The sequence below is a fragment of the Bombina bombina genome, chromosome 4 (assembly GCF_027579735.1).
Source record: "Bombina bombina isolate aBomBom1 chromosome 4, aBomBom1.pri, whole genome shotgun sequence".
NCBI lineage: Eukaryota > Metazoa > Chordata > Amphibia > Anura > Bombinatoridae > Bombina > Bombina bombina.
In genome coordinates this window covers 56,109,944-56,127,474 of record NC_069502.1, presented here as the reverse complement: position 1 = coordinate 56,127,474, position 17,531 = coordinate 56,109,944, and the positions used below count along the sequence as shown (strand labels likewise).

The window sequence follows — 17,531 nt, the reverse complement described above, 5'->3', positions numbered from 1 at the left end:
AAAAGTTACATTGTAGCTAGCTTAGGATTTATTTTTAGTTTACAGGCAAGTTTGTATTTATTTTAACTAGGTAGAATAGTTATTAAATAGTTATTAACTATTTAATAACTACCTAGCTAAAATAAATAATAAAGTAACTGTAAAATAAAACCTTACCTAAGTTACAATAACACTACACTATAATTAAATAAACTAAACTAAATACAATTAAATAAATTACATACAATTAGCTAAATTCAATTAAATGATCTAAAGTACAAAAATTATATAATAATAATAAACAAATTACAGATATTTAAACAAATTACACCCAATCTAATAGCCCTATTAAAATAAAAAAGCCCCCCAAAATAAAAAAAACCCTAGCCTAAACTAAACTACCAATATCCCTTAAAAGGGCTTTTTGCAGGGCATTGCCCCAAAGTATTCAGCTCTTTTACCTGTAAAAAAACACAAACAACCCTCCCAACAGTAAAACCCACCACCCACACAACCAACCCCCCAAATAAAATACTATCGAAGTGGTCCTCCAGACGGGCAGAAGTCTTCATCCAAGCCAGGCAGAAGTGGTCCTCCAGACGGGCAGAAGTCTTCATCCAGACGGCATCTTCTATCTTCATCCATCCGGCGCGGAGCGGGTCCATCTTCAAGACATCCGACATGGAGCATCCTCTTCATCTGATGACTAATACAGAATGAAGGTACCTTTAAGTGACGTCATCCAAGATGGCATCCCTTAGTTTCCCGATTGGCTAATAGAATTCTATCAGCCAATCGGAATTAAGGTAGAAAAAATCCTATTGAACTTCAATCCTATTGGATTGGATCAGCCAATAGGATTTTTTCTACCTTAATTCCGATTGACTGATAGAATGCTATCAGCCAATCGAAATCTAAGGGACGCTATCTTGGATGACGTCACTTAAAGGTACCTTCATTCTGTGTTAGTCGTGGGATGAAGTGGATTCTCTGCATCAGATGTCTTGAAGAGAGAGCAAAAGGGAGGGGGAGAGAGAGCAAAAGGGATGGGGGAGAGAGAGCAAAAGGGAGGGGGAGAGAGAGCAAAAGGAGTGGGGAGAGAGAGCAAAAGAGAGGGGGGAGAGAGCAAAAGAGAGGGTGGAGAGAAAGAAAAATAGATTGGGGAGAGAGAGCAAAAGAGATTGGGGAGGGAAAGCAAAAGAGAGGGGAGAGAGAGAGCAAAAGGGGTGGTGAAAGAGTCCACCTGGATGGATTCTTTCACCACTGTGCTTTTTTTGGAATCCACTTGGATGCAGCATAAGCTGCATCCAGGTGGACTCCAAAAATGGCAGGGTGGTGCATCCAGGTTGATTCTTTCACTACCCAGCAATTTTCGGAATCCACCTGGATGCAGCGTAAGCTGCATCCAGGTGGATTCCAAAAATGGCAGGGTGGTTCCGTCACCATAATAGACTGCCCTTCTGAAAATGGCAGGGTGGTTAGGTGGTTCCGTCACCACAATAGACTGCCCTCTGGGCAGGCTTTTCCACTAGTGGGTAATAAAGGGATTATCTATATTTTAAAGAATAAACATTTTCAAGTACACTGTCCCATTAAGATAATACCCATCAATAACAAAACTTGATATTGAAAACTAAAGTGCTCTTATTACAAGTGAATATTTTTAAATCATACTCATTTTTATTGAACTTTAGAAGGGAACCAAACAAAAAAGGCATTACACACTAGAAATTACAAACAATCATAAACAGTACAATAATTAAATACAACACAGACAACAAGACCTTTTGTACCTCTCTATTCCAAGACTTCTGCAGCACAAATGAGGCCTCTCATGGACATCTCCATAAAAAATATAACTCAGAAGGATTGTACTATAAACAATGCCACTTTGGGCCTTTAAAAGTAATAATTATAAGTCAAGTGACCAAAGAGATGACCTGGAAGACCTGTCTTTATAGACTAAACGTACATTATATCACTTTTAATCACTAAACTATGCAACTGCATTTAAACAGCTCTGTTGAACAGAGGGCTGACATTTCACTATGGCTAAATGGAAAACAGGGGGGTAGGGAGAAGCGCTCCTATAAGAAGAGCTGATTATCATAATAGGGCAAAAAGTTGTAGATCTGTCAAAAGACACTATTTAATGAAAAGTATAATATTACAGGAATGCATATAAAAAAATGTGTGTATAAGAAGAAAACAGTCTATACTTATAGGCAACTACAAGATTAATTAGGAATAGAGCACTCGCAAAAATGATGGCATAGGTGGCTATTCAGTGTAGGTATATAACATTAAAACTTAACATTTATTGTGCAAAAAAAAGATAAAAACTACTATATAAGTAGTAATTAATACTTAGATTAAAAACACACATATAATGGATGGCTGTCTATCCCCAGTAGCCCCAAGAAATATGCCGGTAGAACTCAGAAATGAGTAGGAGGGATTTTTGGCAGAGACACACCAAAACACGGTTCACGGATTGCACAATATCTATCTGAAAAAGAGGATTGACCTCAAACGTAATTATACTATCTAGTGCAATACTGGACCGGTGTGAATCTGTCCAAAATAATCCCTAATGATACAATTAGTAATAATTACAATAAGGGGAAGTGTAGGTAGCGTGGGTCCACACAACAAGTAAATATACTATACAATACACAGACCCAATTAGTAAGAGAGAAAGGGCAGAGGTTGCAGATAAAGGTGTTCACCAATAAACCGATAGCAAAGGATAAACCTCAAATAATTAAGTTATAGGGTAATGTAGACCCTTATTAATCAATCCAAACCTGGTATAGTATAAATAATGGCTAATATAATGTGCCCAGCATAACTACACTTGGTGGATAGTACAGCCGTAGTGGCGTCTGATGCGCATTTCGCCTGGCTTGGCTTTCTCAAAGGCTAACTGGACTGAATGTAGCCCCATAGCCTATATATGACAAATAGCTAATCAAATCTTATGGATCGTTCACACCTCCATGTGAACCATTCAAAGTCGTCCTCCCATAATTGGTCAGTTCTGAGTCACATGATCAGGAACAGAGGGGAGTTTCAGTATGTTGGGGGAGCGGCTGTAAGCCGTCATTGTAAGCAAATGGCAAAACAGTAAACGGAGCATTGATGCTCACTAACGTTATACATGAGAAATATTGACATTGATGCTTATTAAGATTTCAAAAGGAATGCGATCTAGAGGGGTTCAGTCTCACTTGCTATCATAACACTAGAAGTCTAGTATGATTAGACTATTACTGTACTGTCAAGCCTCTTATTAAATAATGTTTGAAAAGGAGCATGTATCTGACCAAATAAAAAATATGTTTTTGTTCGGTGTTGCCTCTTTATGTGTTATTTTAAAACATAACAGTGTCCCACAACCATGTGAACCTTTATATATGAAGATCAGATGACATTCATGTATATATCAATACAGGTCATAAATGAGAAATATCATGGTATTTCAAATAGTTTTAAGCTTTACATATGGGTCAATTGACAACTGTCAGCCTCTCAATTAACTGATCATAATGGTTATTTATGACCCTTTATTTGGCACAACATGATTACTATAATTTAAATTATGATGTTTCTTTGTGGGATCCATAAAAGATATTTTGTTTTAAGATGTTACTTTGTTTTGCACATAAAATGTGTGCACTGTAAAAATATCATTAAATTAGTCCGAAAGTTTCTAGCAATTTACAATGTAAAGAAGCCAGTAGGATATCATATATCTGGCCCACCTTAATGTCAAATCTCTTTCTATACAAGAATTTTTTTTTTGATATCCGAGAATAATAAACGTTTTCGTTCAGTGGATTATCCTTTTATGAAAAACAAAATATGATACTTAGTTTCATCTAAAAGCAGGAAGGAATGCATATCAGATATAATGAACAGATTGAATGGTAAACAAATATGTATACATAATTGTATCTCTGATATTATTATATCTGACTTGCTTGTACTGTATGGGTAAGATGTTCATATGCTAGTCAAGAGCATATATATATATATATACCAAGTCATTGTTATTATAGATAGGAATTATACCCATCCTGTTCATTTAGACCATTTGGTATTAAGGTGTTCAACCAGAAAATCCACCTGCATTCCGCCTGTAGTAACATCGTTTCTATATCTCCACCTCTGATACCAGGTTTAATAACCTGTAAAACTCATGTTTTTAAATCCGGTTTTGTTCCATGTCTTTTCAAGTAATGTTTAGCCACAGGGGTAAGATTCTTGTGGGGATAGCTCATTTGGTCTAAATTGTGTGACAACTATTATAATGCAAGGTAGAATTAGTCGCTGTATTCTTTCTGTATAGGTCTGATTATAATACATTATCAGCATCTTTGAACATAGTCACATCCAAGAATTCAACCTTTTCTTTGCTTAAATGGTATGTTAATTTCAAATTCATTACATTGGTGTTTAAGACCCTTATAAATTCTTTGAATAATTCTTCATTACCCGTCCATATAATAAAGAGGTCATCTATATATCTACACCATAAGTTAATATGTGTAGTGAATCTGGTCATATCCTCGCAAAATACATGTTCTCTTTCCCACCACCCTAAATATATATTAGCGTAGGTGGGTGCACATGATGACCCCATGTATTTGCAGGTAAAACTTATCATTGAATACAAAATAATTGTGTTTTAGCACAAAATTTAGTAACTCAAGAATAAAATTGTTCCTCTCTGTTTTGACAGTGGACTGCATGCTAAGGAAATACCTCACAACTTCACATCCAAAATTGTGTTTAATCTAAGTATTAATTACTACTTATATAGTAGTTTTTATCTTTTTTTTGCACAATAAATATTAAGTTTTAATGTTATATACCTACACTGAATAGCCACCTATGCCATCATTTTTGCGAGTGCTCTATTCTCTGTTCGCTTGTCTCCAATTTTTTCTACATTTATTTGAACAGTGAGCACCCTCCCCAGGTCTTATTAGTCTATACTACATTATATCATATATGAGTGTTATTGTCCCCAATTCGGGAGATTATACTTCTATTGTCCAATTGTAGTAACCTATTACTAGATGGGGAACTATTAATAATAACTTACATTATCATTATCCCTATTTCTATTTTATTACAAGATTAATAATAATCTATGGTAAATAAAAATAAAATGCTGGCATCAGACTAATGAGCATAAAAACATATGTTAAAACATACACTATTATCCGCTAAAACATAATCAATAAATAATATGTCAATGCTTTAGATAGCAATTAGAATTTAAGAACAAAAGGCAGGTAACGCTGCTGAAATGGTTAAACCTTGTAGACCTTGTTGCTTACTTATTCATTTATTCAGGTGTATGTGGAGGAAACATATTTGCTGAAATGAACTCACGTTTAGTGTCCTACAAAAAAAACTGGTATGAAATTACTGTAATCAAAATATGTTTGTTTAATGTCAACACATTAAAAATATTTAATTTCCATTATTTAAAAAAAGAAAACAAATATAAAAACAAAAAGTGCAATTAAAAACTAAAAAACTGTTTTATGAAATTTCAGTTGAATTTGTTTGTCAGAAATGTGCGATTCTCAAGCCCTTCGGGAGATGAGATGTATTTTGATAGCAACGGGGATCCTCCTGGTCGCTTTGATATTGTAAAAACATACTTCATTAAACATGACATTCCAAAAAAATATAAACCAGTCACAATAACAGTTGGGAGTTTTGACCAATCAGCTCCTGTGGAAAAGCAGCTACAAATATACAATACTACAGACTTGTGGGGACCATATTTTTCACAGGTAAGGAGAACTAACGCTTTAAACCCGTTTTAACATGTTTTTACATCAAGCAGTACTTGGCTCTATATATACAGGACAAAGTTCAATCTCTTGTCACATTGATGAAACATATGAAGATTAAAGCACATTGTCACATTTTTCATTTTATATATATATATATATATATATATCATTTTTATATGCACTTTTTATTTGATTCACAGTCAAGCCGCAGTCAAGCCACAGTCATAATCGCATTCCACACATTCCTATTTAACATATGTGGCGTGTGATTACGTCATACAGAGCATGCACACTCAGAGGTAGCACATTCTGACAAAGGAGCAAATTCTGACAGAACACCAGCATTGCTCTGCTATCTGCATGCATAGTTATGTGTGCTAAAATGTTCCTTTTTTTCTGTCCCTAGGGAAAACATAATTTATGTAAGAACTTACCTGATAAATTAATTTCTTTCATATTGGCAAGAGTCCATGAGCTAGTGACGTATGGGATATACATTCCTACCAGGAGGGGCAAAGTTTCCCAAACCTCAAAATGCCTATAAATACAACCCCCACCACACCCACAATTCAGTTTAACGAATAGCCAGAAGTGGGGTGATAAGAAAGGAGCGAAAGCACCAACAAGGAATTGGAATAATTGTGCTTTATACAAAAAAATCATAACCACCACAAAAAGGGTGGGCCTCATGGATTCTTGCCAATTTAAAAGAAATTAATTTATCAGGTAAGTTCTTACATAAATTATGTTTTCTTTCATGTAATTGGCAAGAGTCCATGTGCTAGTGACATATGGGATAGCAAATACCCAAGATGTGGAACTCCACGCAAGAGTCACTAGAGAGGGAGGGATAAAAAATAAAGACAGCCAATTCCGCTGAAAAAAGAATCCACAACCCAAATCAAGTTTTAATCTTATAATGAAAAAACTGAAATTATAAGCAGAAGAATCAAACTGAAACAGCTGCCTGAAGAACTTTTCTACCAAAAACTGCTTCTGAAGAAGAAAAAACATCAAAATGGTAGAATTTAGTAAAAGTATGCAAAGAAGACCAAGTTGCTGCTTTGCAAATCTGATCAACAGAAGCTTCATTCTTAAAAGCCCAGGAAGTAGAAACTGACCTAGTAGAATGAGCCGTAATCCTCTGAGGCGGGGATTTACTTTAACCAGGAAGCCAACGAAATAGACTAGAAGTCTTTCTGAAATCTTTAGTAGCTTCAACATAATATTTCAAAGCTCTTACCACATCCAAAGAATGCAAAGATTTTTCCAAAGAATTCTTAGGATTAGGACACAACGAAGGAACAACAATTTCTCTACTAATGTTGTTGGAATTCACAACTTAGGTAAAAATTTAAATGAAGTCCGCAAAACCGCCTTATCCTGATGAAAAATCAGAAAAGGAGACACAAGAAAGAACAGATAATTCGGAAACTCTTCTAGCAGAAGAGATGGCCAAAAGAAACAATACTTTCCAAGAAAGTAATTTAATGTCCAGAGAATGCATAGGCTCAAACGGAGGAGCCTGTAAAGCTCTCAAAACCAAATTAAGACTCCAAGGAGGAGAGATTGACTTAATGACAGGCTTGATACAAACCAAAGCCTTTACAAAACAACGAATGTCAGGAAGATTAGCAATTTTTCTGTGAAACAGAACAGAAAGAGCAGAGATTTGTCCTTTCAAGGAACTTGCAGACAAACCCTTATCCAAACCATCCTGAAGAAACTGTAAAATTCTAGGAATTCTAAAAGAATGCCAAGAGAACTTATGAGAGGAACACCATGAAATGTAAGTCTTCCAAACTCGTTAATAAATCTTTCTAGACACAGATTTACGAGCCTGCAACATAGTATTGATCACTGAGTCAGAGAAACCTCTATGACTAAGCACTAAGTGTTCAATCTCCATACCTTCAAATTTAATGATTTGAGATCCTGATGGAAAAACAGACCTTGAGATAGAAGGTCTGACCTTAACGGAAGTGGCCAAGGTTGGCAACTGGACATCCGAACAAGATCCGCATACCAAAACCTGTGTGGCCATGCTGGAGCCACCAGCAGTAAAAATGAGCGTTCCATTATGATTTTGGAAATCACTCTTGGAAGGCGGAAAGATATAAGCAGGTTGATAATTCCAAGGAAGTGACAACGCATCCACTGCTTCCGCCTAAGGATCCCTGGATCTGGACAGATACCTGGGAAGTTTCCTGTTTAGATGAGAAGCCATCAGATCTATTTCTGGAAGCCCCCACATCTGAACAATCTGAAGAAACACATCTGGGTGAAGAGACCATTCTCCCGGATGTAAAGTCTGGCGACTGAGATAATCCGCTTCCCAATTGTCTATACCTGGGATATGAACCGCAGAGATTAGACAGGAGCTGGATTCCGCCCATGCAAGTATCCGAGATACTTCTTGCATAGCTTAAGGACTGTGAGTCCCACCTTGATGATTGACATACGCCACGGTTGTGACATTGTCTGTCTGAAAACAAATAAACGATTCTCTCTTCAGAAGAGGCCAGAACTGAAAAGCTCTGAAAATCGCACAGAGTTCCAAAATATTGATTGGTAATCTCGCCTCTTGAGATTTCCAAACCCCCTGCACTGTCAGAGATCCCCAGACAGCTCCCCAAACTGAAAGACTCGCATCTGTTGAAATCACAGTCCAGGTTGGATGAAGAAAAGAGGCCCCTTGAACTAGACGATGGTGATCTAACCACCAAGTCAGAGATAGTCGAGTATTGGGATTTAAGGATATCAATTGTGATATCTTTTAATAATCCCTGCACCAAAGGTTCAGCATACAAAGCTGAAGAGGTCTCATGTGAAAATGAGCAAAGGGGATTATGTCCGATGCTGCAGTCATGAGACCTAAAACCTCCATGCACATAGCTACTGAAGGGAATGATTGAGACTGAAGGTTCCGACAAGCTGAAACCAATTTCAGACGTCTTTTGTCTGTTAGAGACAAAGTCATGGATACTGAATCTATTTGGAATCCAAAAAAGGTTACCCTTGTCTATGGAATCAAGGAACATTTTGGTAAATTGATCCTCCAACCATGTTCCTGAAGAAACAACACAAGTTGATTCGTGTGAGATTCTGTTGAATGTAAAGACTGAGCAAGTACCAAGATATCGTCCAAATAAGGAAAAAACAACATACAAAGCAAAATTATCAAATTCCTTAAATGACAGTTTCAGGAATGGGAAAAAATGCAAACAGAATAAGCCTCTGGAAACCAGAAGCAAAAAGAAACAAAGACTTAAATAATGTCAAAAAAACTGCAACAAACACGAGCGTCATAGATGACGCAACTATGTGAAAACTCTCGGCATCAACTACGATGCCGGAAATTACGTCAATAACGTCAACAAACGTAATTCTCGCGCCAAAAAAGTCTCGCGCCAGAAATGACGCAATAAATTCTAGCATTTTTTGCATCCGCGAGCCTAACAGCCCGCTATTTAGAAAGAAAAGTCAAATTGAAACATTTTTAGGTAAGAAAAAAATGTATTCATATGCATTTCCCAAAAATGAAAACTGACAGTCTGTAAGAAGGAAATATACTGATTAACCTGAATCATGGCAAATATAAGTATAAAACATATATTTAGAACTTTACATATAAAGTGCCAAACCATAGCTGTCATAAATAAAATAAGACATACTTACCAAAAGACACTCATCTACATATAGTAGATAGCCAAACCAGTACTGAAACGAGAATCAGCAGAGGTAATGGTATATAAGAGTATATCGTCGATCTGAAAAGGGAGGTAGGAGAAGAATATCTACGACCGATAACAGAGAACCTATGAAATAGATCCCCGAAAGGATGACCATAGCATTCAATAGGCAATACTCCCTTCACATCCCTCTGTCATTCACTGCACTCTGAGAGGAAAACCGGGCTTCAGCCTGCTGCAAAGCGCATATCAACGTAGAATATAGCACAAACTTACTTCACCACCTCCATAGGAGGCAAAGTTTGTAAAAACTGAATTGTGGGTGTGGTGGGGGGTGTATTTCAAGGCATTTTGAGGTTTGGGAAACTTTGCCCCTCCTGGTAGGAATGTATATCCCATACGTCACTAGCTCATGGACTCTTGCCAATTACATGTTAGAAAACTGTTTCACCCATAATTATACCCATAAATGTTCCTATATTATGTAAATTTATTACATTGGTAAAATCATTTTCTTAACAAACCAGCAACTAAACACCAATAATATAATTCATGTGTAATAAATTAGAGCTAATGATCTCTTAAAAAGAGGACACTAAAACAAATGCGTGCCATCTTCTCTGTCACCCATCAGTAAATCATATTGAGCACCAGTAAAGCATCTTATCTACTCTTAAAATAGTAAAACTATGTTAATAACGTGTTTAATGCATACCTAATATTTGTTTGGTTATTCTAAAATTATTTTATTTCAGCCCATCGAACAAGTACTCATCAAGGAAAAATGCAGTGCCCCTTTGAATATGTATTTGTCTATGTTTTAAGTAAATGCTGAACAATTAATTGCATTTGGAATTTATTATGCGATGCTCGGGGCATGTAGATCCCAGAGGTGGACAGATAGTTTAAATTACAGGCCACTATATGCCACCTGGTTCAACCTCTTAGTGGTCATGGCAAGTAGCCTAGTAGATTTCTAAGCCTTGTATGTGCATGTGGCTTAAAGCTGCTGATTTTCTGCATTTGCATAGTTGTAGTGATCCGTTGCACATGAGTATTCAAGGTATCACAATCATTTTTTTTTTTTCTGGAGTATTCAATGTAACTGACAGCCATTGACACCAATGAGGTCTGCTGACTCAATTATTATTTTGCTTTCAATAATTGGATTTATGCAAATTTATAGAGAAAATCTACATTTTTTGAATGACTTTCAGTTGTGTTAGTGTGCTCTGCTTTATTCTGAAAATAATTTACCTGCACAATCAGGATATTGTAGGAGTAAAACAAATCTTGCTAATGTGACTGCAAAAGATAAAATAAAGTCTGCATTGGTGGTTAAACGTTCATGATTCAGACTGAGCATGCTATTTTAAGCAACTTTCTAATTTACTGCTATTATTCATTTTTCTTTGTTCTGTTGGTATCTTTATGTGAAAAGCAGGAATGTAAGCTTAGGAGCCGGAGTAATTTTGGCTCACACCTGAGTAGTGCTTGCTGATTGGAGGCTAAATGTAACCACCAATCAGAAAGTGCTACCCAGGTGACATAATTTTTTTTTTGTGGATTCTGTACCATTCCACTAACATTGTTGTACTTTTATTTTTTGCGTGAAAAACTTGGACTAAAGTAAAATTGATCTGTAAAATGAAACTGGTTTTTCTATCATGTTATTTTCTTTTGTAATTAAATTAGAGATTATTAATTAGAATGGTAATGAATAATGTTATGCCTTTTTTGAAGTTTATTTTTTGTTTGAATCCCAGGTAACTTATTTATCCTGTTTGTCAGTATCTAAGGGCATTTTATACAATGGATATATAACGTTATATTTACATGGAACACACAGTTCCCCATTCACCTCAATGTAAATACACACTTTGAACTACACCTGGAAGATTAGCAGTGTGTGGATTGATTCAGATTCATAGGGAATACTTTTAACCCTTCCAACTGAGTGAAACTCAGGCTGTCTGCCTAGCATAAGAGGCCAGTCAGCCCTGCACTGAGAGGGATCCTGGTTGGCTTTGTAGCCCAGACAGCCAGTCAGGAGGCTGTTGAGATCCAGTTGGCTCCATTAGCACTTATCCATAGTGCTTTATTCGTTGTGAGTACCCTTTAGGGAATCTTTATTCTAATCAGTATATGTTTTGAAACTTTCTGCACCATGAGACGCCCTTCTTATTTCCATTCCAGATAGTCATTTGCCAGACCAACCAGCATGAGGATGCGCTGACTCGTGGTGTTTATATTTACACAGCATACCTCTGTTGAACTTTTAAGACTTTTTGTTACCAATTTGTATTGTTTTTTATCATTTTCACAATTTTTAGTTAATTTTATATATTGTGATTGGTTTTATGTCCTGTAATAGGTCAAGTGATAGGCCTGTCTAGTTTAATAGCATCTCAGATTTATTTTCAAACAGGATTTTATGGTTTATAGTGCCCCCTTAAGACACATGTGGGGCGCAATCAAATATATGGCACAGGTTTTGGCGCAAGCGTGGGAATCTGCGCCGCCCGTATTTTCACCTTGCACATTGGGGTATTACATATACCCCGCTGGCAGTTCCTAAAGTGTCGTAAGTCGGATAAACTAGTGATGTCCAGAAATGAGCGTAAATACAAATTTCTGGAGTCGCTAGTGACTTACGGCACTTTAGAAACTGCTGGCGCCTAAGAAAAATACAGAAAATAACAAATCTCCCGTAAAAGTCTAACACGGCCTCCCAAAAATAAGCCAGCCACGTAAAACCCCTATATCCGCAATCCCCCCCTCTCATTACTAATATTAAATGTATTAACCCCTAGACCGACAACCCCCCACAACGCAATATACCTATTTAAACTATTAACCCCTATATCCGCCATCAAACCCACACCGCAAGTAATAACTAAATTATTAACCCCTAAATCCGCCAACCCCAACATCGCAAACTACCTCTTAATACGTTTAACCCCTAATCCGCCATTAACCCACAACGCAATAAACCTATTCAAGTATTAACCCCTAAACCGCCATAGCCCACATAGCCTATTAAATGTATTAACCCCTAATCTGCCACCGCCAACGTCGCCGCCACTATAATAAAGTTATTAACCCCTAAACCTAAGTCTAACCCTAACCCTAACACCCTCCTAACTTAATTATTATTTAAATAAATCTAAATAAATTTACTATTATTAACTAAATTATTCCTATTTAAAACTAAATACTTACCTATAAAATAAACCCTAAGATAGCTACAATAATAATTAATAATTACATTGTAGCTATTTTAGGGTTTATTTTTATTTTACAGGCAACTTTGTATTTATTTTAACTAGGTACAATAGTTATTAAATAGTTATTAATTATTTAATAGCTACCAAGTTAAAATAAATACAAAATTACCTTTAAAATAAATTCTAACCTAAGTTACAAATACACCTAACACTACACTATCATTAAATAAATACAATTAATTAACTACAATTACCTAAAATTAAATACAATTAAATAAAATAAACTACAAAAAACAAACACTAAATTACAGAAAATAAAAAAAATTACAAGAAGTTTAAACTAATTACACCTAATCTAAGCCCCCTAATAAAATATAAAAGCCCCCAAAAATAATAAAATACCCTACCCTATACTAAATTACAAATAACACTTAAAAAGGGCTTTTTGTGGGGCATTGCCCCAAAGTAATCAGCTCTTTTACCTGTAAAATAAGAAATACAACCCCCCCAGCATTAAAACCCACCACCCACACACCCAACCTTACTCTAAAACCCACCCAATCCCCCCTTAAAAAAACCTAACACTACCCCCTTGAAGATCACCCTACCTTGAGCCGTCTTCACCCAGCCAGGCAGAAGTCTTCATCCGATCCGGCCAGAAGTCTTCATCGAATCCGGGCAGAAGAGGTCCTCCAGACGGCAGAAGTCTTCCTACGAGGAGCGGCTCCATCTTGAAGACATCCGACGTGGAGCATCCTCTTTGTTCAATGTCTAACTGAAGAATGAAGGTTCCTTTAAATGACGTCATCCAAGATGGCGTCCCTTCAATTCCGAATTTCTGATAGAATTCTATCAGCCAATCGGAATTAAGGTAGGAAAAATCCTATTGGCTGATGCAATCAGCCAATTGGATTGAAGTTCAATCCGATTGGCTGATCCAATCAGCCAATAGGATTGACCTCGCATTCTATTGGCTGTTCCAATCAGCCAATAGAATGCAAGCTCAATCCTATTGGCTGATTGCATCAGTCAATAGGATTTTTCCTACCTTAATTCCGATTGGCTGATAGAATTCTATCAGGCAATCGGAATTGAAGGGACGCCATCTTGGATGACGTCATTTAAAGGAACCTTCATTCTTCAGTTGGACGTCGAACGAAGAGGATGCTCCGCGTCGGATGTCTTCAAGATGGAGCCGCTCCTCGTCAGATGGAAGAAGATAGAAGATGCCGCTTGGATGAAGACTTCTGCCTGTCTGGAGGACCTCTTCTGCCCAGATTCGATGAAGACTTCTGGCCACATCGGATGAAGACTTCTGCCCGGCTGGGTGAAGACGGTTCAAGGTAGGGTGATCTTCAAGGGAGTAGTGTTAGTTTTTTTTTAAGGGGGATTGGGTGGGTTTTAGAGTAAGGTTAGGTGTGTGGGTGGTGGGTTTTAATGTTGGGGGGTTGTATTTCTTTTTTTACAGGTAAAAGAGCTGATTACTTTGGGGCAATGCCCCGCAAAAAGCCCTTTTAAGGGCTATTTGTAATTTAGTATAGTTTAGGGAATTTTATTATTTTGGGGGCTTTTTATTTTATTAGGGGGCTTAGATTAGGTGTAATTAGTTTAAACTTCTTGTAATTTTTTTTTATTTTCTGTAATTTAGTGTTTGTTTTTTTGTAGTTTATTTTATTTAATTGTATTTAATTTTAGGTAATTGTAGTTAATTAATTTAATTTATTTAATGATAGTGTAGTGTTAGGTGTAATTGTAACTTAGGTTAGGATTTATTTTACATTTAATTTTGTATTTATTTTAACTAGGTAGCTATTGAATAGTTAATAACTATTTAATAACTATTGTACCTAGTTAAAATAAATACAAAGTTGCCTATAAAATAAAAATAAATCCTAAAATAGCTACAATGTAATTATTAATTATATTGTAGCTATTTTAGGGTTTATTTTATAGGTAAGTATTTAGTTTTAAATAGGAATAATTTAGTTAATAATATTACATTTATTTAGATTTATTTAAATAATAATTAAGTTAGGGGGTGTTAGGCTTAGACTTAGGTTTAGGGGTTAATAACTTTATTATAGTGGCGGCGACGGCGGCGGCAGATTAGGGATTAATACATTTAATAGGCTATGTGGGCTATAGCAGTTTAGGAGTTAATACTTGAATAGGTTTATTGCGTTGTGGGTTAATGGCGGATTAGGGGTTAATCGTTTTAAGAGGTAGTTTGCGATGTTGGGGTTGGCAGATTTAGGGGTTAATAATTTAGTTATTACTTGTGGTGTGGGCTATGGCGGTTTAGGGGTTAATAGGCTTTATTAGTTATTGCGGTGGGGGATTGCGGTTGACAGGTAGATAGACATTGCGCATGCGTTAGGTGTTAGTTTATTTTTGCAGGCATTTTCGGGAGTTACAGTGCTCCCATACTCAGCGCAAGGCCTGCTACAGCTGCCTTTTATGGCGAGGTAAAAATGGAGTAAGATTTCTCCATTTTCGCCAGGTAAGGCCTTGCGCTGGATATTGGATACCGATTTACGACGCGGTCCCATGTTAGCCTATGGGAGTAATAATTGCGAGCGAAGGGTGAAATATATGCACGTAACTTGTATGCTACGCCGTATATGTAATACCATAATCGCGTAAAAACTGGCGGCAGAGGATTTTGCGGGCGACGCTGCATATGTAATGGAGGCCTCGATCTTTACTGTTGCATCTATCTGAATCATGAACGTTTAATTTTGACTCGAGTGTCTCTTTAAAAGCCTGCTTAATTTTCTGAACTCATTTAAACTTCCTCATAAAATACTCAACTATACATTTATCCTCCAACAACATCACATTTAACTTCTATACATTCCTTCCATACTCATCTCTCACCTTATACTCACTTTACATACAATACATACCTGATCCATGAAAAACATCAGCTTCATGCTTTATTTATTGATATTCGCATTCCTGGAAGAAAAAAAATCAATATGAGAACACAATTAACTAGAAGGCATCCTTCAGACCAAAAATACTAACTAAATCACATTCAGCTAGATCACGAGTTTTGCGTTATGAGTGAAAAAGCAGCGTTATGCTTCATAACGCTGCTTTTTCCCTAACGCCGCTATTACAAGTCTTTTTCAGAATAGATGTACCGCACACCTTTTTGGCCGTCACGCAACGTCAGAACCGTACTTTTAAAAAAGTCCTTATTCAATGGGACTCCCATAGCGCTGGTATTACGAGTTTGCCTAGGAGGCCAAAAAGTGACCGGTACACTCTATAACCACAAGATCTGTACCGCCATCTAAAGTCAATAGTTATGAGTTTTACGTTACAAAGCTGCACCATAAAACTCATAACTAAACTCAAACACCCATAAACTACCTATTAACCCCTAAACCGATGCCCTCCCGCATCACAAACACTAAAATAAAATTATTAACCCCTAATCTGCCGCTCTGGACATCGCCGGCACTAAAAAAAATATTAACCCCTATTCCACCGGTCCCCAACATTGTCGCCACTATAATAAACCTATTAACCCCTAAACCTCTGACTTCCAACATCACTAACTCTACATAAATATATTAACCCCTAATCCTAACCCTAATGTAACCCTAACCCTAAATCTAATCCTAACCCTAACGTAACCCTAAGCCTAACACCCAGTAACTTAAATATAATCAAAATAAATCTAAATAAACCTTACAATTATTAACTAAAAAATTCCTATTTAAAAATAAATACTTACCTGTAAAAAAAAAACCTAAGCTAGCTACAATATAACTAATAGTTATATTGTAGCTATCTTAGGTTTTATTTTTATTTCACAGGTAAGTTTGTATTTATTTTAACTAGGTAGACTTGTTAGTAAATAGTTATTAAATATTTACTAGCTACCAAGTTAAAATACATACAAAGTTACCTGTAAAATAAAATAAATGAAATTATTAAAATACAATTTTCTAACTTACAAAAAAAAAAAAAATGAAATTATCAAAAATAAAAACAAATTACTCCTAATCTAATAGCCCTATCAACATAAAAAAGTCCCCACAAAATAAAAAAACCTAGCCTACACTAAACTGCAATGGCCCTTAAAAGGGCCTTTTGCGGGCATTGCCCCAAAGAAATCAGCTCTTTTACCTGTAATAAAAAATACAAATACCCCCCCAACAGTAAAACCCACCACCCACCCAACCAAACCCCCCAAATAAAAACCTATCTAAATAAACCTAAGCTAAACATTGCCCTGAAAAGGGCATTTGGATGGGCATTGCCCTTAAAAGGGCATTTAGCTCTTTTACATTGCCCAAAACCCTAACCTAAAAATAAATTCACCCAATAAAACCTTTAAAAAATCTAACACAAACCCCCGATGATCCACTTACAGTTATCGAAGTCCGGACATCCATCCTCATCCAGCCGGTGAAGTTCTCAACCAAGTGGCAAGAAGTCTTCATCCATGCAGCCTTTTCGATTTTCATCCAGCCGGCGAAGACTTCTTGGACGTCATCCAAGATGGTGTCTCTTACATTCCTTCAGCTAATAGGAATGTAAGGGACGCCATCTTAGATAGAAAGTAGAAAGAGGGCACCACAATAGCGTGATACCGTCTGGATATGTAGGTATAGATATAAGTAAGTATTATGCTTACCAGATGGTATGACACTGTGCTGTGACCAGTGCAAGAAAGCAGGCTAGCACTTATCAGTGGCTAGTACACTGTGGAAGCCAAGCTCCAAAGGCACTTGTCCTAGTTGAAACTCTGAGTGTGTCTCCTGTTGGCTGGACTTCAGGTGCTGCAGAGGTGTAATCTTTTG

At 36.6% G+C, this 17,531-nt stretch overlaps 1 protein-coding gene across 1 annotated transcript in view; it reads left to right on the top strand.

Moving 5' to 3' along the window:
• LOC128656862 (vomeronasal type-2 receptor 26-like) overlaps positions 1-17,531 on the top strand; it is a 109,329-nt gene that overhangs the window by 27,586 nt on the left and 64,212 nt on the right. The window contains exon 3 of the mRNA XM_053711028.1: positions 5,550-5,792. Within this exon, the coding sequence (XP_053567003.1) occupies positions 5,550-5,792 (243 nt within the window). The remainder of the gene's footprint in view (positions 1-5,549; positions 5,793-17,531) is intronic.